Source organism: Labrus mixtus, chromosome 4 (genome assembly GCF_963584025.1).
Source record: "Labrus mixtus chromosome 4, fLabMix1.1, whole genome shotgun sequence".
Taxonomy (NCBI): Eukaryota; Metazoa; Chordata; class Actinopteri; order Labriformes; family Labridae; genus Labrus; species Labrus mixtus.
The window spans coordinates 9,907,560-9,932,062 of record NC_083615.1 but is presented as its reverse complement, the minus strand read 5'-3'; the positions used below and the strand labels follow the sequence as shown (position 1 = coordinate 9,932,062).

The 24,503-nt window shown below is 41.3% G+C and overlaps 1 protein-coding gene across 7 annotated transcripts in view; it reads right to left on the bottom strand.

The window, feature by feature from the left end:
• Positions 1 to 6: 6 nt before the first annotated feature.
• The window catches only part of LOC132972738 (neuronal cell adhesion molecule-like), a 71,829-nt gene continuing 47,332 nt past the window's right edge, over positions 7 to 24,503 (bottom strand). Inside the window, exons 3-29 of one of the 7 annotated variants that reach the window (XM_061035785.1) lie at positions 18,719 to 18,885; positions 17,226 to 17,331; positions 15,639 to 15,832; positions 15,146 to 15,268; positions 13,663 to 13,833; positions 13,064 to 13,120; positions 11,689 to 11,800; positions 11,403 to 11,587; positions 11,107 to 11,241; positions 10,118 to 10,261; positions 9,894 to 10,005; positions 9,651 to 9,817; positions 9,131 to 9,278; positions 8,862 to 8,986; positions 8,553 to 8,582; positions 7,679 to 7,780; positions 6,747 to 6,944; positions 6,135 to 6,205; positions 5,731 to 5,956; positions 5,471 to 5,586; positions 5,182 to 5,386; positions 4,649 to 4,771; positions 4,058 to 4,234; positions 2,655 to 2,699; positions 2,112 to 2,171; positions 1,738 to 1,857; positions 7 to 407 (exon numbers count right to left, since the gene is read on the bottom strand). In XM_061035785.1, the coding sequence (XP_060891768.1) occupies positions 196 to 407; positions 1,738 to 1,857; positions 2,112 to 2,171; positions 2,655 to 2,699; positions 4,058 to 4,234; positions 4,649 to 4,771; positions 5,182 to 5,386; positions 5,471 to 5,586; positions 5,731 to 5,956; positions 6,135 to 6,205; positions 6,747 to 6,944; positions 7,679 to 7,780; positions 8,553 to 8,582; positions 8,862 to 8,986; positions 9,131 to 9,278; positions 9,651 to 9,817; positions 9,894 to 10,005; positions 10,118 to 10,261; positions 11,107 to 11,241; positions 11,403 to 11,587; positions 11,689 to 11,800; positions 13,064 to 13,120; positions 13,663 to 13,833; positions 15,146 to 15,268; positions 15,639 to 15,832; positions 17,226 to 17,331; positions 18,719 to 18,803 (3,549 nt within the window). In that variant the 5' untranslated portion in view covers positions 18,804 to 18,885 and the 3' untranslated portion in view covers positions 7 to 195. The remainder of the gene's footprint in view (positions 408 to 1,737; positions 1,858 to 2,111; positions 2,172 to 2,654; positions 2,700 to 4,057; positions 4,235 to 4,648; positions 4,772 to 5,181; positions 5,387 to 5,470; positions 5,587 to 5,730; positions 5,957 to 6,134; positions 6,206 to 6,746; positions 6,945 to 7,678; positions 7,781 to 8,552; positions 8,583 to 8,861; positions 8,987 to 9,130; positions 9,279 to 9,650; positions 9,818 to 9,893; positions 10,006 to 10,117; positions 10,262 to 11,106; positions 11,242 to 11,402; positions 11,588 to 11,688; positions 11,801 to 13,063; positions 13,121 to 13,662; positions 13,834 to 15,145; positions 15,269 to 15,638; positions 15,833 to 17,225; positions 17,332 to 18,718; positions 18,886 to 24,503) is intronic. The other 6 variants (XM_061035788.1, XM_061035786.1, XM_061035787.1 and 3 more) reach the window with 6 other exon arrangements.

Sequence of the window (24,503 nt, the reverse complement as noted above, 5' to 3'; positions counted from 1 at the left end):
TAAGATTCTCTAAAAGCCAAATCTAAAGACTGACTTGAAGTATGCTGCTTTACAACCACACGATCATGCAAGCAGCTACTCCCTGTCTCTAGATCACTACAGTTCATGCCTGGCATACGGAGCAACCACAACACATCTGTCAAACCCATGCTCAACCGGATTACAATTACACAACGCCACAAACTACAACACATTCTACACGATGCAAGGCAAGGCCGGGCCCGAGCGCCAGGGAACTGCCTCACCTGGGACCTTGACCAAGAGCTCCTGTGACTGGTGGAGCGGCTGGTCGTGGTGACCTTTGGCCACCAAACGCACCCTATAGGAGAGGCCCCCCTTTAAGCCCTTCAGCATAACGTTCTGAGAGCCGTTCACAAGCTCTTTCTGCCACTCCTCTTCACCTTCACCTGCAGGACGGACGTTCATGGAGAGAGGAGCGTTTGAGGGAACAGGCACAACTGGGTCAGGGACATCATGATATATGATAGGAAGTAGTTACTTGAAAATGTAATCTAGTGTTATGGGATGACACTTCACTCCTATGTTAAATTACAATTGGTGATATTCATGGGTATATTCAAAGATTTGAGTCTATCAAGGAATCTTTACGGTGGCCCTGGAAGCTCAATCCAGGAAAAACGAGAAAGCAAAAACACACCAAACATGAGGTCGGAAACAACTTACAGTACTTTTTTGTGGTGTTCTCACATTGCAGCATTTTCTAGCCATGCTAGCTACGTCAGTCCATTGGTCAGACCCTGACGGAAACAAATCTATTGAGTGTGTGGCTATTAAAGGGTGACAATCATAGTAACTAATGAAGAATGGATCCTACTTACTCCTAAATCTCTCAGCACTTGTTCAATTGGCTGCCATGAAATTCAATAATCATGGTTTTAAATACATATGTTCATGGCACCCTGACCACCTAATGAAAATCTGATAAGCCTGAAACAGGAAGTGTAAGCATGCTAACGTTGTAAATTAAGCTCATAAACATGGTGTGAATACATGAATATGTTAGCAGGTCTATGTAAGCATTCAACTGAAAGCACTGCAGTGTGGAAACACCATGGATTCCGATTTTAAGGTATTGCCTTTGAACACGGTGAAAGAACCATTTGTTGATTTTGGTTTTGTTCGGTTTATTTGTGTGTGTTTGTGTTTTCTTGGGTCACACTGCGTAGATGTCTCAAGGCCACCGTCGACTTCCAGGTTGTGATGAGCTTAGTATGAAATCTGTTCGGCTAATGAGCACAAGATTATGTGTTTGATGACAACATTTTCTAAGTGACTGGGATCCATGATTATGATATTCCCAAATTGAATCTTTTAAACAGTGGATGTGAGAGAGCCACACTACGACAACACATTTCTTTTTTTTTCATCCTCGCTGCAGGTGGATAGAAACAATGGAGAGCACTTCAGTCACAATCATTTGGCATCAGAGGGATGTTTGTTCGGCTTTTATGACGTTTGTTTGCAGAACTTGCATTATGATTACAGAGGGAGATGCACGCAAATCCACTCAATTACAGGACGGGGAAAATCGAGGGTTGTGTGGGGAAATCAGCAATCCAATCACAGGCGGCCATGTTTGTCACATCTGGGTCCATGTTGGCAGGACCCAGCTTCCACATGACTGCCAATATTTCTATTCACCTGCACAGGCTAATTATATTGTAGGGATCTCCTGTCACCTATGTGTGATAGACAGAGGTGTGTGGCTTTGCTTACTGTTCTCTAATCTGTATTCTACATAAACGTTTTTCTCCGGCCCCCAGTAATCCCAACTGATCAGGGCCCCGTCGTCTCCCACCGAGTAGCTAACGTTCCCGAAAGGACTCGCGGGCATTGCTGAGCACACAAGAGAAAAGACAACCATCAAGATTGATCTGTTGGGCAAAGGACAATCCAATAACTTGCAATCAATTCCTCTGATTGAATTACATTCCCATTAAACGTCTTAGTGTCACTGAATCTAGACCCTCTTAGCTTTACACAGTAGCATAACAAATGGGAAGAACTATGCCAACCAGCAAGGACAACACAAAGCTGATCATGTAACAAATCAGGCATTTAGTGTGCTATCATCACAGCAGTATCTGTACCATTGTTGTGTGGATGGTGAGGAGGAGGCCGTGCAATGGGATGAGAGGTTTGGGTGTTTCCTGTAAACAACACGGAGAGGGTAAACACGGAACCACAAACGCACACACACACACACACACACACACACAAACACACACAGACACTCTCAACAAGCACGGACACAACATACACTGAAGTCATGACACACACAGTGGACACAGTTCATTGGCATGCCAGGCAAACTCTCGCCATGCAGCGGGAAGCGGGGTCAAAGTAGCCAAAGGCAGCGTACAAAAAAAAAAGGGAAGGAAAAAAAAAAAAATAAGCAGCCGAGAGCTTTGAAAAGACTCATCTACTTTTATCACATGGCATTAAAAAGCCAAACGTCACACAGCATCTTTATCTGTGTGGCTTTGAACTTCCACAGCTTTGAACTCAGCGGAGCATTGTGGTGGGCCACAGAGTTTGATAGAGACGAGGGGAAATTGCTTAAAGATGAGGACTGCATGCTTGCAGTGTTGAAGCAGTGGCTATATCTTTAAAACATGCAGCAGTGTAGATACCACCGACACCGGTGCCCACATCTACGTCAAGCTGTGATATTAGAGCTTGTAGAGAGAAACAGGACACAGAGAAACAACAGGACAGGGGTCACTTTGGGATAACCCCCCTCCCCCTCCTCTTTCATCTACAGTATGTCACTTTAAGTAAGTGTAACATTAAGACATTCATGTGATCGTGCTGGGTGATGTAACAGACGACTAGTCAGAAGTTTTAGAAAAGTGTGGGTCACCTTGTGTAACAATGCAACTGGATCACACTCATGTTCTACAAATAAATGGATTTGAATGAAGAGCTAATCATGCTACAGAAAATGCTACAGCCAAAGATTGTAATACAATAAATAATACAATTGTGTGCTTTGTACTTTATAGACCGACAATGAACATTGTAAGTTAACAAAAACATTACAATGTTAAAAAAAACTGTGAGGCTGTATCTGATTATGGATTAATATCTTTGTAAATAGATTAGTCAAAAATAGGATTGATAACAGGAATACATGCATAATCTAAAATTCAAGTTATAACTGCTTTATATCTTACTAAAATTCAAAAATTAATAAATATTCTATTGATGTTCATATAAAACTGATTTTTTTGTAATGAAACTGGAATGAACTAATGCTGTTTTTGAATCTTAAGAATATGACACACACATGAACCCTTATCGGACGCTCTGAAAAAATAGATTTTTAATCTCAACAAGCTTCTTCCCTGGTTAAATTAAGGTTAAATCAAATATTGGACGATTTTCTGATTCTGACAATCATTTAACTCAATAGACATATAACAGAACATCACTCTTGGGGGGAAAACAGCATATTGATAGTTTGGAGTTATGTTACAGTATAAAATCCCTCACTTTGAGGTGAGTCCAAAACACATTTAAAACACTTTGAGAAACTCACGTTGGGCTAGTTTACCAAAATCAGGATGGTGGATGTTTTAAGGTTGATTTGATTTTTTTTTTTTTTAACTTTTCAGACCATCACAGAACTGGAGGTAACAAAAACATTACATCATCATTTTGCTTAAAAAAAAGAAGAAGAACGTTTGACGTTACTGTGTCTTGTGAAGTGAGGCAGTGACATAAAAAGCCATCAAAAAAAATGTGTTACATTAAGACTAAATTTTCACAAAACTCAACCATCAACCACCCTGATGAAAGCAAGCTAGGTGAAGGCATAAATGAAGTTTGGCGGTTTTAAGAACTGTGTGATGTGTTTGAAATTGGCATAGATGTCATACTGTAAACATGTTCTGTATATTAACGGCATGTATAACCCTCATTACCTGAATTGTAGAAACAATAATCATCATATCTAATAATCAGCTTAAGTGATCGTCTAGTCTCCCAGATGAAGAAAACATTTACTTGCAGTTGTCTGCGTTTGCTGACTTACCTTCGTCCATGATGGTGACAGTTTCCTGAGAAATGGTGGGGCCTGCTCCCCTGACTGTTTTGGCATTCAAATAAAACTTGTAGCGTGTGCTGTGCCTGAGGTTGGACAAAGTGACTGAGGTCTCATTGGCGGACAGGGCCAGCTCCTCCACTGGGCCCAGCTCGTTGGAGTTATTGACTACAGGGGTGGAGGGTGATGGGTGGTATGAGAATAATAAGATGGGGAAGGAAGTGTTGGAAGCCATGAGGTAAGTTACATAAAGGTATGAGGAGGAATGGGGGCGTGGGTAGGGTTGAAGATTTAATGATGAGAAGTTGGAAAATGAAAGTATTTGGAGGTGAAGGGGGGGGGTTCAGGAACAGAAGACGGGAGTGACAAAAGTTGATTTGTTAATTTGTGTTGTAATGAAAGAAAAACAACTTTCTTCAAATGCTTTAAGACTACTTTATTCTATCTGCTCTGTGTTCTTATCTAAAACTGAACGGGACAGGAAAAGACATGAAAAAAGAAGACATACAGAACTATTAACTACATGAAGGAAGGTGACACAAGTCTAACAGCTCAGCTTTTATGTTATGGAGAAACACTCACCTGGCTGATATTTGAGGGTGTAGCCAGTGATGCGTCCATTGCGGACATGAGGGGGACTCCATTCAAGAGTCAGAGAGTCCAGGTTTGTGTCGGTGACTAACAGGGAAGTAGGAGCCCCCGGCACTAAAGAACAAGAGAAACCATGACACCTTATACAAGTTCATCAGATAAAAAGCTGAAGAGGGTTACACAGTCTCAGTCAGGGGGGGTCATGAAGATTTCACTTTAAGCTGATTGGCCAACCTGAAGGCTCCTTAATAAGAAGCATGTTTTGCTTGCTCTTAATTCATTTGGATGTCGATTTTAATTGTGCATAAAGCTTTCTGTCCAAATACACAAGAGGACAGTTTACCTCTCATATTTTTATGACATCACAGCTCAAAGCAAGCTTTAGTTGTTTTCAGTTTAAGTGTTTTATAACTACTATAATTTAACCTAATCATCAATTTTGTATTAAAGTTACGTTTTGTAATTGAGACAATGCTTAAAAATGAAAGAAAGAAAGAAAGAAAGAACATTTTCTCTTGTCCTACCTCCTTCAGGGGTCTCAAACTCCTGGGTGGGGCTGGCGGGACCCTCCCCCTTGCCGTTATAGATCCTGACATTGAAGGAGTAGAGACTGTAGGGATGTAAGCCGGGCAGTTTGCCGTGAGTATGGTTCCCGCTGAAGGTCAGGATCTCCTGCTCCACATGGTGGGGGTTGTGTTTATGCAGGCTGTGCTCTTTCCAGTAGTACACCTACAAGAAACAGTTATTTTCCATTATTGACGGACTATTGCGATTTGGATTGGTGTGCATGTTACGCTCTCTTTTGGACCGTACCTTATATCCTTTGAGATGTCCACGTATAAACTTTGAGGGCACAGGGTCCCAGTGCACCTCTGCCAGAGTGCTGTTCAACACCATGACCTGCACATTGTTTGGAGCTGCTACTGGCACTGGACAACGAATGAAGAAGGCAACAACAGATAAATAAACAGGGAAGAAGACTAACATATGTATTCCCAGAGAAACTTGCACAATCAATTTCTTAAGGTCTTTAAAGGTCTTAAAAGGTCATTATAAGAGTCAGTGTAACTCACAGTCCTCTCCTGAAAAGCCATGGGCGATAGCAGGGTCAGGGGCCGCTCCGTGGTCGTTTACAGCCTGAACTTTTAGCTCGTATGGAACAAACGTGGGCGTTCCAGACACAACAAACTTGGAGGTGTTCGCTACGCTCGCTGTGTTCCAGTCGCTGTTCACCGCCTTCTGCCTCCACATAACTCTATAGTGAAGCCCTGGACCATTAGACTGGAGGCCCGTCAGCGGCTGCAGAAGAGAACGTTTTTAATGTTATTTATCTTTCAATTGACTTTTCAGTCAGAGAATTAATTTGCACTTTGCACTTCAAAGAACAAGGACACATTGGATGTTTCATGGTATTCCCTGGACAACACTTAATGCTTCAAGATATTAGAAACAGCTTGTCAGGAAAAAACTGTATTACCTTCCATGAGATTACAAGATTATCATGTTTTGTCCCCAATCCCTGTACACCTGTTGGGTTCTCGTCAGGAGCTAAAAAAAACACAATAAAAAAGACAAAATAATGAATTCTCCACGGTAACAGGGGACACTAGCTCATTCTGTGGGGACTTGGGTTGGGAACCAGAGGTTTGCTGTTTCAAGTCCCGGTGTGGACCGAGTCTGGAAGTTGGTCTGGTAGCTGGAGAGGTTCACTTCCTGAGCACTGCAGAGGTGCACTTGAGCAAGGCATTGACCCCCCCACCCACCAGTTGATCAATCTGACATCTCTCCATAGGAGCCTGTTTGTGCATGTGTGTGTGTTTTAGTCTATATGTAGCATGTGTAGCATGTTCAACAACAGAGTGTAAAATTGAATTTCCCCTCACTTGATACATAAGGTATATATTCTACTTCTAAAACCTTTCACTTAGACTCAGATAAACATACTGATTGGCTTCTGAAATGAAGCATTCAACAAAAGATGCCACATTTACCATCTTACATTAATTATACTGTATAACATTTGAACCAGATGGACATGGAAGGACATTTTCTGATTCATGTTCTGAAGCCATAATTCTGAAGTGTGTACCTGCGGGTTCTGTCTTGTACACCCTGGAGGGGAAACTGGGGCGGCTGAAACCCACAGCATTATGCCCAAGGACTCTGAAGGTATAGTGGGCGTAGGGTGACAGTTTGAGGTGAGCTGTCGTCCTGGTTCCGGGAACCTCGGTTAGATTATGCCAGTGACCTCGGTGGTGCAGTGAGTCTTCATATTGAATCAGAAATTCTGTGCAAAGTGAAGAAAATACAAGTAGTGTTAATAGCTGAGCCCACTGATAGTGTAGTTGTATGACTAAAAGAAGGAATGCACTCAAGATAACTCAAGTTCTACTAAAATATGTCTTAACATGCTCCTTTGGCTGTGCTTTGAGGTGTAAAGAAAATGTTTATAGAGTATGAGTGTTGGCATCGTTCTGCGCATACTGATAGAAATCGACAACCAGATTCTGCTGCAGTAAATGGTTGAGACATTTTTATGGATGTTTGGATTTTTTTACGCCATTAAAGCATTGATCGATGGACAAATTATTTCAAGCTGGAGCTAAAGCGAAATCACAGACACGTTCGTATTTTTGGGGGGTCTGAAAAAAAATTCAGAATTACAACAGGAAGGCATGAACTATATCGACAATCTGTTCTGTGTTCGGCTCTGTCCTACAAAACACCCTTTAACCTACATTTCCCATAATGCAACTTTGAAGTTTCTTCAGTTAGTCTCTCTTTGCATCAGATGAACCCAATTATTTTCAACGAAACACGTGAAGTTTTAAATGCAAGCTTTCCATTAGAAAACATGAAAACTCCATGTTTGAAATCATTTGAAGTGTACAGATACAAACGCTGGGTCTTCTTCACTGATCGTGATTTTACAATCAGTTAGGATGAATTCATCCAAAACAGAAGACCACCAAACTGACACAAATACCCTCACACAAACACATAAAAACAATAAAGCCATACTCTGGATTGGACTGTTATGTTCATCCCCAGGGGTCCAAGTAAGCTGAATACTCCTCTTTTTCTGGTCTGTCAGCTCGAGGTCAGTAGGGGGGTCGGGTCGCTCTGGAGGAGATACAGCACAGGCAGCGACATCAACACACAGTAAAAGCTAGAGGAAATGAAGCGTGCATGCCACGGGAAGATAAAACAAAAACAGAAGAGAGCTTCATGGTCACAAACAAAGAAAAACATGTCAGGTTTGTTGGTTAAAACATGCAACAACTTTTACTTTTACATCTCCTCGTTTTCCTGACACGTCTCTCTTCATTCTTTGCTCAATGCGACACATGCAGACACTGAATCATGCATAATAAAATCACTGATGTTCAGTGAGCATCTTCCATAAACACTCTGCATGAAACAGAGTCTCCAGCTCCAAGGGAGCCTAAATTGAAGCTCATGATTGAAATTGTAATGATGAAGTGGAACATGTGCTTTGAATAAAAAAGTGATGAGGAAAATATGAATCTGAAGCGTTACCCAAACAGTGCAATAGTGAGATGTCGGATTTTCAAATGATCTTTGCATTGAAGTAAGTTTGTAAGTGATCACTTTCCCATTGCAGAATTTTTCCTTTGCATCAATGGTTTAATGTGTTTTGACTTCATGCATTTTTTCAAAAAAGATTACAAAATACACTCCAGAAAACAGGCTGTTATTTAAAAATACAGAGGACAATCCATCAAATACTGTTGAATCAAAATGAGAAGAACAAATAAAAAAAGCTCAGGGATTGTCAAAAATAAGGCCACGGCATGCTCCACTTAACAAAAACATACAACAGACACACAATGTCAGCAGAGCACAGCTGGGTGCTCAGGTGTTCTGCAGTTACCAGTGACAACAGCTGGTGTCGGCGTGGCCTCTGCCAGGTAGGAGGGTGGGAGTAAGAAAGGGAGTTAAGTAGTCGGTTAGCCGTAAGACAACAAAGCAGTCTATCTGGCTCGCTAAGAAGGCAACCATCAAATATTAATGCTGCTGACACGATGACTAAATCACCTTCTAAGTAAACTCTCAGGCAATTAACCTTGAAGCTCTGAAAGGAAATCTGATCTGTGAGTTATTGGACAGATTAACTTTTCTGGGAAGACCTTTAATAATTTGTGAGTCAGTGAAATTGAGGTTTCAGAAAGGCTGAACGTACCGACAACAGTGAGCTCAGCGCTGGCTGAATCATGGTCCAGAGTCGTGTTCATGATGCAGGTGTACACGCCCGCGTCGATCTCTGACACCTCGGTGATGGTGAGGCTGTCCGAGTCTACGTAAAACCTGGGGAAAAAAAGCATTCATATATACCACTTAAAAAAGAATGTGTGTTTTTTTCTTATTCAGAAAAGTAGTCAAACAAAATCTAGCAAACAAATAACTTGGGGATAACGGTCTAAACGTGAGACATCTCCACGCAGCTCTCACCTCTCATCATCAGGCAGCTCTCCGTCGTCTTTGAGCCACGTCATGGTGGGGATCAGCGAGGGGTCGTGTTTCACTTTACACTGAAACACTGCAGAGCGGCCCCGCTGGACCACCTTATACTCTGGCTGCTTCAGGATCCGGGTGGGCTCTGGTGGAAGGGGGAGAAGGTTTGGTCAGATGTTTGAGCCAAGTTAAATGATTCAAATTAGAGAATCTGAACAAAATGCATCAGAGTGTGAGCATCACTTATAATACTAAGTAAATATAATGGATAAGAACAGGGTTAAAACTGTCCTTTTTACCTAACAAAATATCATTTTTTGACTGATCATTTAATCATTATGTTGATACAATTCTAAAGATACAGACAAATGGTCAATACAAGTAATAAAGCAGCAAAATTAGGTGATTAGGTGAGGTGACTTTCATCAGACAATCCTGAATGATCTAGAAAGAGTCTTCAGTTTATGTGTGAATATGGCTAAATGTGAAGCATCATCTTCACTGAGGACACTCTCACCTTTGACTTCTAGGAGGATGTGATTCTCTTCTTTCCCCAGCGAGTTCCTGGCCACACAGGTGTATTTTCCAGCATTGTGTGCTTGAGCTGTGTGTATCTCTATAGTCCCGTTGTCATGGAGGATGTAAGGATCTCCATCCAGGGTGCTCGACCGGCTGTCTTTGAACCTGAGACACAAAGGGACGTGAGCTTTAAAAGAAACATAAAACAAAACTTCACCTTGGTTTAAGTTCATTAACTCACCAGGTAATTTTAGGGATGGGTGACCCAAAGGAGGCGCAGTCCATCAGGGCCCGGTGGTTTTTGATGACCTGGTAGACTTTGTTGGCTGGTGTCAGCACTCTGGGCGTCTCGGCTGCAGAGAGACAGCGGCCATTAATGCTGTGTTATTACACTCAGAAAATCAATGTGAATGGAAAACAGCATTCTGGATTAAAAAAAAATGGAGCTTGAGGTAATGAACTTACAGAGCACGTTGATGAAGGCGTTGGACAGGAGGTAGCCGTAGGCATTGGAGACGTTACACTGGTAGACTGCACTCGATCCCGTCTGCACATCAGTGAAGATGATGGTGTCGTCCTCCACCTTTCTGCTCAGATCCTTTGGAGAATCTGATCAAGGGTTACAAATGTTACTCTGGTTATTTGAATTCTGGATTCCTCGTGTAGTAACGTTTCTGTAGAGAGTAACATGCTGACGGGAGGTTTGAGTATCTCACGTAAAGCTGAGTATCAGTACTTTTAAATAGTGAGAAAAATGTGTCTGTAGCACAGATTACTGAAGACTGCAAACAGCTTGAATCTGGAATTAATTAGTCTTATTCAAAAATGTTTAATCAGATATTTCTGCACTGAAATGTCACTATTAGTCATTTTAATCGTTTTTATTTTATATTATATACACATTTTATACTGAAATGCTCCGTGTTTAGGTTACAGTTTACTAGTTTGAGGAAAAGGGCATTCTTAAGGGAAGAAATTGATACCACTCACACAGCTGTGCTTTAAATATGAAGCTACAGCCAGCCAGTTAGGTTCAGAAAATGGGGACAACTTAGTATAGCTCTGTCTAAAGTCTGTCAACTTGACCTCTCAAACTCAGTAATTAATATTAGAGTTCCCCCTCTCGATGCCTGACCATCGTATGCTGACACTAATTGGCATAATTATTAAATATTTTGAAACACTACTTTGAGAGCAGATTAAAAACTGATGCAAATATTTTTTTTACTTTGATCAAGTATTGATTATCAAACTCAAGGATTGTAAATCCAATCTTCAATATGCTATGCAGACCAGAGGTATTTACTAATCTGTAATTCAGAAAAGTATTCTCAAAAAATCGAACTTTACAATATTCAGCTTTTTAGAAAAAGTCATGTACTGCCATAGAGACCGGTACGTTTCTTTTTTGTTAGCAGATGGAGTTTCAGTAAGACGGAGCAGGCTGCACTCACTCTCTATGGGGATGCCGTTCATGGCCCAGGTGATGGAGGGCTTGGGCGTGCCACTGGCTCTGCAGGTCAGCACCCCGTTCTCTCCCGGAGCGAGAACAAGGTTTCTGGGCTGTGCGCCGATCCAATAAGGAGCGGCTGAAAATAGAACAGAGCGCAGAAGACGGCTGGAGAATTAATCACTGAACACACTGCCCTGTTGGCATATGTGCATAAATCAATTATGAGACGGAGGGAGCGGAAGAGACAGACAGACGGAGTGAATGATTGGAATCTGCACGTCATTATATCAGACAAACCTTTGACCATGACGTGGATGTTGTGGTGCACCGAGCCCAGCTTGTTCTTGGCGGTGCAGCGGTAATCTCCAGCGTCTGATTCCGACACGTTCTCAATGCGAAGAGTCCGCTGGTAGTGCAGGAAATACGTGCGCTTGGTGGGGAGCTCGCCGCTCACTTTGGTCCAGGAGATATCCGGGGTGGGCCTGGATTCAAAGGAAGACGAGACAAAGAGCGACGATGACACTCGAGCAGGTGGGCACTCGAGGCGCTCAGAGCTGAAGTAATGGCAGATTCTTTCACTTACAGTCCTTCGGCGATGCACTCCATCTCCAGCACCTGTCCTCTCAGCACGGTTTTGGAGCTGGAGGGGCCAGATGGGACGAGGAAGGTTGGCTTCCTCTCATCCGCAGGGTCGTCTACAGTTACACACACACACACACACACAGATTCACAATAAAACCATTACCACCTCTTACAGGGCCTTCAAAATCAGACTCCTTTCTCGTTGTACTCTGTGGTATAACGAAACCTCTCCCCTACAAGTAAATGCACTGGCACTAAACCACTTCATTACAGACCACTATTCTCATATTTTATGGTTGGATATAAATGTTATCGTCATGTTGTTGTTTTATTGCGGCTTTCTGTGGCTCTTTTAATCACATTAAATCGCCCTCTAGGGTTATAATAAACACTACAATAATCCTAATATAGAATTGATAATCAGAGAGATGAAATGTGCTTTGTTTTACCGTGCAGGTAAAGATGTATTAAAAAACGGTCTAAAACAATTACGAAAATCATCCAACAAAATGTTTACGATAATAGTCATGATAATAACTTTACAATTTGGCATGATCAGTTTTATGAGTAGAAACTGTTTACATGTGTTCATTCAGCCAGCGTCTGGTATATTTCAAACAAAGAGAGATATTCTAAGAAATAAGGGATGAAAGGAGATTAAATAAATGAGAGGGAAAAAAGGTGATTATGAGAATGAAGATGGCAGATTTTCTGTCTGACAGAGGTTTGGCAATCACGGAAGAGAATTTTGAATCATTACAGGGATGCATCGATATATAGGCTGAGTATTGGTATCGGCTGATTCTTGCCCCATTTACAGATATTTGAACCTTTGAACTGCAGAAGTAATCTGTATCAGCCCTGATTTTAACCCTTGATGCATCCCTACATATTTTTACTTTCAAGAGCTGCTGTAATCAAACTCATAGTTTACCATCAATTCAATTACATGTATATGCTTAACCTTGTATTTATTTTCAATTGGAATTCATTCTTGTTTTTAAAGCTGTAGACATGTTGTAACATTTGCAAAAATCAGCTCATCAGAAAAAGAAATCCCCATGCTGTTACAGTTAAAAGGAGGAAGTTATCAGTTATTAAAAGGGTTTTGATTGGATAGATCAGGAGTGAAGGAGGGGGAAAGAGCTCACTATGATTCTTGGATTAAGGGGTTAATGTAAACGGGTTAAAAAAAATCAGGGTTTGAATGTCTATGAAGGGGTGTTAACACTAGAGGGTGCTAGACCTCACCCCGGTGAGAGTGTAACAAGTCTGTGGGTTTGCTGGATTTAAGGGTAAGTGTTAGTGGGTAGAAAGTTCAGACTCTGGAGCACTAGGTTGGGTAGGACGAACACTAGTGGGTGCTAAAAACTCACCACTAAATAAATCAGTGTCATTGTAAAAAGCTGCCATTGTGTCATTGATTGCATCCACTGTAACACAACAGAAAAAAAAAGAAGAAATCAAACACGCCACAAGTTGAAATCATCAGTCACATGAGAAATTAAAATCAACTTAACATGAGTAGAAAATACAAGTGCAAAAAACAAAACTTTAAATGAATCCAGTCAGAGATGAGGAATGATAGTAATAGAGGAGTGTAGTGAGGACAGCCTGTCATCATGTCAACAGCTAAATGCTCCACTGAATGAGAGCGGCCTTTGTTGGTGGAGAGTGCGTATGCTGAAGTAATAAATGAACGCCTGTCGGGCTGATAGAGCTCGGGGCAATCAAAGCTCTGACAATCTTTCTTTTCAGGGGGATGACGACCGCTGGCGTCTCTGAGGATGGAATCACTGATAGGAAATGCTGCTTCCCTCCTACGCACTCGTGGTAACACATAAATGATCTCTCTCTCACGTGGACACATTAACACAATAACTCACTCACTCTCATGTTTTGCTCATTACACCTCCAGTTCATTTGACTGCCTTTATCATCATACACACACACACACACACATGGTCAGACTTACGGCTGAGGACCTTGAGGCTGATTGGTTGTTTCTGCTGGATGGTTTGAGTGTACGGGAAACGGGCGTAGCAGATGTAGTCGTTCCTGGAATCCTCTCGGAGCACATTAGAGAAATAAAGGTCTCCGTTGAGGGACTGGGACACCCTGTTGCTCTGAGGCAGCCTCTGGAAGTCTGAAATGTACGGAATATTAAATCCTTTGAAGCAAAAACAAGTTTAGTAAATGTTACTGTAAGAGCTCTTCTTTGAAGCGTTCGTTTAATCGATTCTAATTAAGGATTATTTCTAAGTTCTGAAACCCCGTCCTACCAGTGAAACAGACAACATTTACTGAATCACCCAAAGAGAGGTTGTTGCTTTTCTACAGAAAGTAAACGAGAACCTAATGTGGTTTTTCACCTCTATCTATCTTGGATAGAACCATGAACCTCAGAGGGAAATATCTTAAAACCTGCACATTTTTAACTAGATTGTAATGTTTAATCTTCATCTTCACCACAAGGCCAATTAAATAGCTTTTTTCTCTTTAGCTTTAAACTTCATCACACAACCTTCTGCTGTTTAAACCAACTTTAATGTAATGTACATATAATACAAATGAAAGCTACAGAACACACAGTAAACTGACCTGTCAGAAGGTTAGTTTGGTGAATTTATATTACATATACATTCTAAGGAAACAGGTAGAAAATGTCCTTTAAGTGCGACTTTAACTTTGAAATCTGTAAATCTCATATTTCCACCATAAGTGGGAATCTGTATTCACTGAGGAAGTTTGTGTGATGTGATCAGAAGCTCTAAAACGGCTTGATGGTTGATTTTGTAAAGGGACAGTCCAGTTGTTTTTTAAAGCAGTGTTGTATGAGGTCCTTATCAGTAATACGTAATCTACATGCAGCAGATAACTGTCTGAGTTTCTACACAGAGGCTAAAATATTTAACGATACAAACGGGGTCATGAGAAACGTGTACTTCAACCACTAAGTCTTGCATTTATTGTTTATTTATATACAAATACTTAAATTTTGTGTTTAATTTTTACACTTAATATTGACATTAGCAGCCCTTTCCTTTGGGACTATATTTATAATTTCTCTGCACAACAGACCTGTATTCTCAACTAAACCGAGAATATCTGAATTGATAAATACTACTTTAAGTAATGTGCTTTTTAGTTTGAGTGAACTAACCCTTTAAAATCAACACATTTAATGAATCAAGTAATGAAAACTAATTAAGTGTGATACTTTGTTCAACTACATTAAAAACAAGAGCTAAAATAAGACTGTAAGCACCCTCTAATTTAGCACAGAAGCACGAAGCTGGAATTTCACGATAGTAAACCACATTACCCAAAAACCTCGAGTTGACTGCCACAGACTATAAAAAAAGAATTGTGAATTTGACATGTTTATAATGTAGTCCGTAAATGTGCTGCAGAGTATGTTCAGATTAAGCATTATCCTTGACGAGTGTAGTGCTCACTGTTGTCCATCCAGAATATGATGGGAGGGGGCAGGCCAGCAGGGGGTCGGCACGGCAACACCAGGGACACGCCTTCCTGAACCACCATTGGACTGATTCTCTCCTTTGACCACAAGGGGGACCCTGCAAAGGTTGAAGAAGGACATCAGTGGATGAAGAGTAATTTGACAGAAAATATGGGTCACTAATGGACTGCTGCTGACATGATGACGGAGGTGACGAGGCAGGATGAGCGAGGGATGCCTTACTGAATGAACAAAAAGGAGAAATACAAGGGATTGTTCACTCTATCTACTGTCACTTCCTGCTAAGAAAAACACGCTGCTTTCTACATGCAACCTTTACCTTTCATGAGTGCTCTTAAAATGGAAATGCCACTTAATTGTTTGAAGCAAAAAAAACAGAACAATGATGTGAGAAAGATGTGGGATATGCATGACATTAAGAGGAGACAAATGAAGTGTTACAAATGACAGACTAGCACTGCACTTACTGGACTGTCGTACGACAATGTTGTGGGAAACAGCAGTTCCATGTTTGTTCCTCGCTGTGCACTGGTAAACACACTCGTATTGCTCGGCCTTCGCTCTGCTGATGTCCACTACCAGAGTCCCAGAGTGTGGCTTCATGCTGACGTTTGGGTCCTCCTCGATGTCAAAGTGGGTCCCGTTTCTTGTCCAGGAGAAACTGGAAAAGAAAATATCAAAGTTCATAACAGTGAAGCTAGTATCTAATTTATATGAATGTATAATCATTCTCAGGTGTACAGCCACCACCACATTGTATTTCAAGGATAGACAAATGTTAAGAGATTTGAACAGCATGGATGAATCATTTCTGAACTTGTTAGTCTTTGTGAGGAACTTCTTCAAAAGGCAATTCAAAGTTTTTTTTTCAAATAATGGGTTAAAAAAATGTTTTTTTTTTCCAAATGGTTATTTCACAGAAGACATTTTTGGACCTGCGTTTTCCTCCATACACTTCTCACTGCTTTTATGTGGGCAAATCTGATCTCCAACAGTCATAAAGAAGAATTTGTTTTTGATCTTACATGCCCACATTCAGAGATGGATATTTCATGTCATATAGACATTCTTAAGATTCAAATTCATGTGGCTGTTGAGAGCACTGAAAAAGATGTTAGTGCGTAGATTCTTTTGTACTGTATTCAGATGGTGAGCTGTACGATTTGGTGATCGGGTTAAGGCTCTGTTAAGGTAAAGTGAACCCTAAAGACAAGGAACTGTGTTGCTTTGATGAGTGTCCTTGCAGGTATACAAAGTACAAGTTCAAAGGGTGCTGTGCTTGTGCAGGTAAATTAGTAAGTGTTATACAAGATGAAGATGGAACTAAAGTATCAATAGAGCGTTTGCTAAAGTCGGCCTGTGGCAAGGGCAGCATGTGCAGGGATAAAATAATTACTTTACTGGGTGAATTCTAAACTTTCTTGAGACTTGCTGTCGACTGAGGCTGTAAAGGTCACATATGATGCAAAATACACTTTACCATAGTTTTGAAACACTAATATGTGTGTCTAGTCTGTCTACAAAAACCCCCCAATTATGTTAAAAGTCCATCCTCTCCGTCTTTTGACTGCTCCACTTTTCAAAAAATGTGCGCTCAAACAAGCCATATGGAGATTTTCCCTTTGTGACATTACAAAGGACAGTAACCCCTCCCCCAGGAGGATGACACCAAAGATAGGTGTTTGTTTTGCCTTCTGGGTCTGCCTTCTCACAGTAAACAATACGGCATGACGCAAAAATGCCTAAGTCACCCGAGACCTTCCAGAGAGGGGGCGTGGTCAAACACAGCTCACTTGCATTTAAAGCTACAGACACACAAACAGCCTGTTCTGAGCAGGGCTGAAATAGAGGGGCATTCTTAAATACAGGATCAGAGTGGATTTATGACAAGAAACTTCACAGACATGTTTTGGGGAACTCTGAGACGTATTTACATTTGTTGCAAAGGAGTATATTATGTGACCTTTCAAGTGACACTTTAACAGGTGTTGGTTGAATCCAAACCTGGAATACCTTTGTTAGACACACATCCATGATTGCAGAAAGATTCATACCTGGGATGAGGCTTCCCCTTGGCTTCACAGTGAATTATAATGTTCTCTCGAGGGTCGATGATGTAATCCTTGGGGGATTGGTGAGTTATGGTCGGTGGCTGCGGCACTAAATGAGATCAGACAGAGGGTAACATTCAATCATGACCTTTACTGCATAACTTAGCTTTTCTTTCTGTTGCTGTATTGACCACACACACAGTCATTAGAGATAACATGCAGACTTACCACACTGAATCAAAGCACACAACTGTTTGCTGACACGCATAAAAAAACCTCCCATAACATGGGCAACAACAAGACATAGGCATGCAGAATGCTCAGATACATTTCACTTTGTTGTAATGATCCAATGCCTAATGTATTCCTGTCAGAGCTGGGGTGATAACTAATGGACTATGACATGACAAATGATATAAGAACTCATGCTGTTTGCAGTATTGCTCAACAGGAATTGCTCTACCACTGCAGAAACACACAGAGCAAAAACAGCAAACAAAGCATGCAATATACTGAAGTCCACTCCAAATCACACTCTGCATTTTATAACATAAAGCAGACTAAGAAATGCATTAAAATATAATGGAAAAATATAACATACGGCCTTTAATGCACAGCATAACAACCAACAGCTAGCAAAACCTCTGCAGTAAATTCACACTAGTATCAGACTTACATCCTTCCAGAACTTTAGTGTTTTTCCAAAGAATCAGCAAACAAGAAGAAACAATCATGACAGCAAAGAAAACCAGACATTAGTGGTGAACAATATTTTCCAGCATTATTTCTGCTTCACACATGGTTTGATGTAGGTCAGTTTCCAGGCTCCAGTGGTCAGCAGCTCCAACCAAAGAATGAGTAACAAGTCTACAACCACAGTGATATCAGGATGTGATGATAGGAGGATGGAGGTCAGTATGGAAACTCTTTTCCTTTCCCCCCCCCCAAAGCAAAAAATTAAGAAAACTAGTTATTTTCGTATTCACGGAACCAATGAAATAAAGAGTTTCCTCCAGCTATAAAATATAAACTGAAACCACAAATGACACATTTGTAACAAGAAGCTAATACATGTATATACAGATGTATAATAATGACTTTAAAGGCCAATACTTTAAAATGATTCTGTAACTATTGAAATGATAAAAAGTGTTATCTTATAGGACAAAAGGTTAAACAGCTTCTCAGTCTTGATATTGAAATTAGATTGTTTGGTGCTTTAATTTTACAAATGATTGAAAAGTGGTCAATAAAAATGGTCAAAAAGATGAATCGATTAATTTAAAAATATCCAGCTGATAAATGAGTGTTCCTAAAGGTAACCTGTAGCTGCAATGGTTGATGGACTATTGACAGGTTAGAATACCGCTGGTGCAAATGAGCACATTTCACAAATGAATGCATCATTCCATAATCACCCTCTCTTTATCATGTCAGAAAATGACATAATGATATGAATGTGTATTGTGGTGTCAGTGTCTGATGTGTTGTCTTACGGTCTAGTGGGACCTCCAGTGCGGCTGCCAGGTGTCCCAGGAGCAGCACCAGCAGTGACGCGTCCATCCTCCTCCTCTCCATCATCGGCGTTTGACGCAAAAGGTCTGACCCGGATCACAGGGATGCCTGTCTGTCACACTGTGTGAGGACGCGTGCACATCCACAACTGCAGGGAGAGGAAGAGAGAGGGAGAGTCAGAGATGAAAGCGGGGAAAGAGATAACTCGGTTGAATCCTGTTACTGCAGCCATGACACTAAAGACGATTTTTATCTTTTGTTTATCAGCCGGTTCAAAAGACACTTGAATACAACTCTGTCCACGGATGGATGTTAGTTGCCATGCAGTGCAGTTGGCATCTCTTGAAGCTATCTTTTTGCTCTCCAACAGTGTCCGATGAGGCCCACATGGGCTCATTTAGCTCGGCTAATCACAGCCGCGGCCACAATGCCATCAGACTTCTCTGCCGTATCGATCACACGAGCCCGCCAGTTGACATGCCAAGGGACAAGACATGGGGGACACTGACTTCACCATCCATTTCACTCTCGGCTTCATCTCTTTGATTGACTGACTGAAGCGAGGTCAGATTTCACACACTGAACCATCGCTCTTTCATGAGACAAGTGTAGTGGGAAACATCAGGTGTGATCGAGCTGATCTCTGACACCTCAGCGGACACTCAATGAGGACATATGCTGTGTTCAACAGGGTGATGTTTACAGGTTAGGACAAACTGGTGTACGGCTGGTTGGCCAATAATTAACTGTTGATGGGGGGGTGGATTTCCTTTTGTTAGAAAAACTGTAATTATAGTTCTGTCAAAACGGTTGTGCAGGATGGTGGGTGAACTGTGAATAGACCAGAGAACTGTGAATAGACCGGATAACAAAACAGAAAGGTATGACTCTTATCTTGTTGCCAGGCAGTTCAGCGTTGTCATAACATAATTTAACCCAACAGAGTGCAATTCTTTTGAAACGAGCTAAAGAGCAAAACGCAAATAATGAAATAATTACTGTCACCGTGTGACCTGAGCTCCAGAAAGCATTAATGATTTAGCTCTTTTAAATTCATATTCATCTGCATTTTTCAGCTTTAAAAAAGAAAAAAAAATGATCAGCATTATTCATTATTTTCATGAAACGTGAGAGCAGCTTGCAGACGAATACCAATGAGACTCGGAGAAGTCGTTTTCTTTTAACAACCGCAGTCCGACCTGTTTTTATCTCTCCTGTCTGTGTCCCCCCAGGCGGCTGCTGGTTGCCACAGTATTAAAATGTCACAGCTTAATTTAGAGCTTAGGGAGGCTAATTTGCTGTGTTATCAGAAAAGCACATCAAATTTGGGATATTAACGCTGGTTAACTGTTTGAAAGAATCAAATTGAGCCTATTTAAGGTGGAGAGCATTTGTGTTCTGCTCTCCGGCCTTTGGGAGTGGGTCTGGTCTGCAGAGGAGTCTGGGACCAGAGGCTAGACAGCTGAGCATCCAGACCCCGGCCTGGTTCTCCTTGGGGATCTGATGCATTTGTTAGCGTTGCCCTTCAGTCACGAATCAGAGTCGGTGTCTGGTGGCTTGGGAAGAAACCGAGGGCTAACGTCCGCTGCCCCTGGCTTGAGCTACACCACTCGTGGGACGGCCTCTATTTTTCACCCAGGGCAGCCAATCACTCTGCTGCGGACACCATCACACAGCTCCGGCTTTGAGATAAAAAGATCCGGGGGGGGTTCATCAAACTCATTGCAGCCTTCAGGCTGGGTTCCTGAACCTGCACTAAGCAAGAGGACCTACTGTTGAGTTTCAACTGGCTGTGTTAGAAATTTACAATTGGATGTCATTTATACGAGATCCATTTGAGGCGATTTGAAAGGTATTGCTTTGGAATTGCATTTTGTTAATTTAAAAAGTTATTAAACCTACTTTCACAAGTTTAAAAAAATACAGCTCTTTCTTCAAAGTTCAGCAGTAAAATTAAAAAAGAGATGGTCTGTGACAGCAGGAGAATAACTGAGTTCATTTTACATTTTTATGGTGAAACCCTAAAAGCCCTGTGATTTTTATTTGGAGAGGAGCCAGTGCTTCATCCAGGATTCATTTCCCAATTTAATGAGGTGTAGCAGCTCAGCTCAAGCTGGTCAGCATGTGTGTGTCTTTGTGTGCGTACAGTATATGTGTGCCTGTGCTCATTTGTGTGTATGTGTGCTATAATTATCGCTGTGAGCAAACTCCCTCACACAGTGGGAACTCAAGTGGGGCTGTTAAGACTAGAAACTACCCACTGGGGCCTTGAACTCCTGACACTCTGTCTGAACAGTGAGCATAGAAACAGCTAAAAACAGCCAGATTTTACCATATTCAAATTAAGTGTTTGTTCTTATTCTAACACATTCACTTTACAGATGTGGGATAAGTCAAAATCCTGCATAATCAGGGATTTTTAGAGTCGAAGACAGAGTATCACTGCATCTTAAACAGGATACAGTTCCAAGCCAGATTTCTTATTTGAATACGGAATTCTTGGGGACACACAATCAGAAGCCGTACATCACAAATCTTGAACCTTTATATGTATCTTGTGCTGACAGAACTGGAGTAGCCAAAGTAAATAAAGCTCATTGAAGCACAGACTGCTGAGGCCGCAGACAAAAACACAGAGCTGTTGGGAGTGCTGTGCCAAAAGCTGTGAGGCGTCAGATAATATCGAACGGGAGATGGTCTCTCAGAAAAGAAGCACGACAGGAAGGATCTCTGGTTTTTTTTTCTTTTCAAAAAAGAAATGGATAACAAGAGGATAAACAGAGCTACTGTCTCGCTGAAAAAACTCAATACTTAAGATGATGTAATACCTCAGGAGGACTTAAAGGAGCAGACCAGTGTTTTAGCGATTCATCACACTTTTAAGTCGATATGGTCGTCTTGATCAAACAGTTTCTTATTCACAGCAACAGCTGAAGGTAGGTACGTAGTAGCATAGAGATGATAGACATACTGTGAGTATGACTTGTTTTGTATGCAAAGTCCAGCCGGAGTCCAAGTCTTCAATTTTCTTTTCATTTAAAAAAAATATTGTAATAATTATCACACCCAGGACTTGTTATCGTGATTTTATCGTATTGAGAAATGTTGATATTGTTACATCTCTATTATTGCACTCTTTCTTAACCCTAACCCTAACCCACCTTTGGCCCAGTTTTCCTTATAATCCCCCAACGGAAGTATCCGGCTCTGTTGAAGAAAAATGCGCCACTATGTTAGTAAGCTAGTCACTTAGGGTACAGAATGATCATCTATGATGCATATAACGGTCTGTATTGGCCAAAAGGTTGCTGTGAGACATTTAAGAATAAATCTTTACAGTAAATTGAACGATTCATTTACAAGACAAAAACCCCTACAGGTACAGTGAAGTGTATCATATCGAATCCTTTTGTATTGTTCGTATCATTACATGTCGCAACGTGCTGTATATTCTTATATATCCTTATATGGTCAAAGACGCTGAAGTATTCCACAACAACAAAGTAGCATGATAATTCTCTGAAGATCTGCTTTAGTGCATGATGTAAAGTTTAGTATTTCATGAAATTCTGACAATGTGTGACAGAGACAAAACAAGTTAAGCCCATATTAAGAGTCTGCTAATTGAATTCTATATAATTCAGAGATGATTGCAAGTCAAAGGCTGCGTTGGCATGGTTGGAAAAACACATTTAAACCTGAAACACAGCAGCATTGTCTGTAAAATGGTTGGCTTTGATCTGAAGCTAATTGGATTTGTATTAAATAAACTAAAGTCTGCAAGACCACTGTTAAGGAGCTTTTGATGCAACTACACGACCAGCCGTGTCTCGCCCTTAAAACAAATGTCAGCAAAATAAAAAGGGCCGTAATGTTAATTACTGTCTACAACTAAAGAAGACCACCTTCACTCAGAACTCTCTTTTCTCCCTGTCCATTTTGTCCGTGTAGAAAACATTGGGTACTTGTGTAACAGCTGCATTGAGCTGTCTGGCCTCTCATTCAGCCGGCCTCTTCAATTACTCCATTGTCATTTTCCCATAGCCGGCTACTTCACCATCCCAAAACTAATTGGTTTTGTGCACATGTCAGCGAGACGTAGCACATGTGGGACACACACACACACACACACACATGCATGCACGCTGTTCTTCAGGACGTGAGGGTCAGCCCATCTCCGAGAACACTGATGGAGCTGACAGGGCACGAGCACTGAGAATTGAAGCAATGCATGGTGTAAATGAATAGCAGTCAGCAGGGGAAAAAGCTCAATTGAAATTCCCTTACAGCAACAGATACCTCTACTCCATATGCTGAATGCTAACCACTAGTGAGCATATTGCCATTTCCTGTGCCAGACAATGGTGATGCAACACTGCAACAGCGACCGAATCACTGCCGTTGCATCAGAACTGTACAGTTTAACCATCTATGATGAAAATAAAGCCTTTCTCTAATGCAAGCCAAGCAGCCTAATTAACTCCTATAATCAGCGCTATTGATGGCTCATGCAATCAGAGGTTTGTGAGCCTCAGTATGGCCTTAATGGAGCAGCAGGGATCCCCTACAGATGGCTGAATGTGGGGGTATAATGATGAAAATAGCTCGGCACTCAGGAAAGTGGTGATGAGAAAACGGATACGGTTGGAAGAGTTTATTTTTTCTGAGGCCGCCTGCTGCAGCTAAGGATGCCATTGTATGGTATTCATGCCCAAGGCTGAGTGCCCGTGTCTCTGAGCCATTAAACATCTATAAGGGAGCGAAGGTTGCATGAAAGGCCTTGCTGTAGAACATAGTGAAAATATTCCTTACGTGGTTGCCAGGATTTGGAATTTTGGATTTTAAAATAAAGATATATCCATTCTTAATGGTCTTCTGTGAGTCATTTAAAGCAAAAGCTGAAAGGATCACTAAATTAGCGACATTTTGCTGTTTCAATTGGCTCTGGATTCCCAGCTAATTTAGTGGGACAGACATTAGCAGCGGTATTAGTTACAGCAGTGCTGTATGAGGTGAAATGTTCAGTGGCTTTGGCTAAAACCTCACACAGGCTTTCATCTGCAACTACAGGATAACAATGGACATTCTGAGGGCCAACTTCAGCATGCGTTTCCCATAATCTCCTCATTAGCTTTATAATTGAAGGACCGTATGCAAATAATTGCTGTGGTTAACATATGAATTGGGGTCATGTTGTTGGGGGAGACCCTTCAGCTCCAAAACCGATGACACCCTTTGATCTGCACTGTACAATAGCAGACAATTAAGTGAGGACCCTTTATTCATGTGCTGTGAATTCTTATTTTAATTTTTGTATTCTTTAAACAAAACTGATTTTGAAACATGGAAATGGGATACATATGTTATAAATTAAAGGGTGACTTTAACTTTGGTGTGGGCTTTGTTTCCATATATTTTTAAAATGATATTTTTGTGGGATTTTTGATATACTTTATTAATCCCTGAGGGGAAATTTGGGTTTACACTATTTTTAGGGCCATGCTTCTCACACACATAGGCCCAAATTACACGCATGCACAAACAGGACCTGTGGACACACATTGGTGGAGAGATGTCAGAGTGGGGCTGCTACATACTGCTAAGCAGGGAGCGCACCAGAGCGGTTGGGGGTTTGGTGCCTTGCTCAAGGGCAACTAGGCGGTGCTCGGGAAGTGCCCTGGCACCTCTCCAGCTACCAGACCAACTTCCATATTATGGTCTGCACCGGGACTTGAGCCGCCAACCCTCCGGTTCCAAACCCAGGTC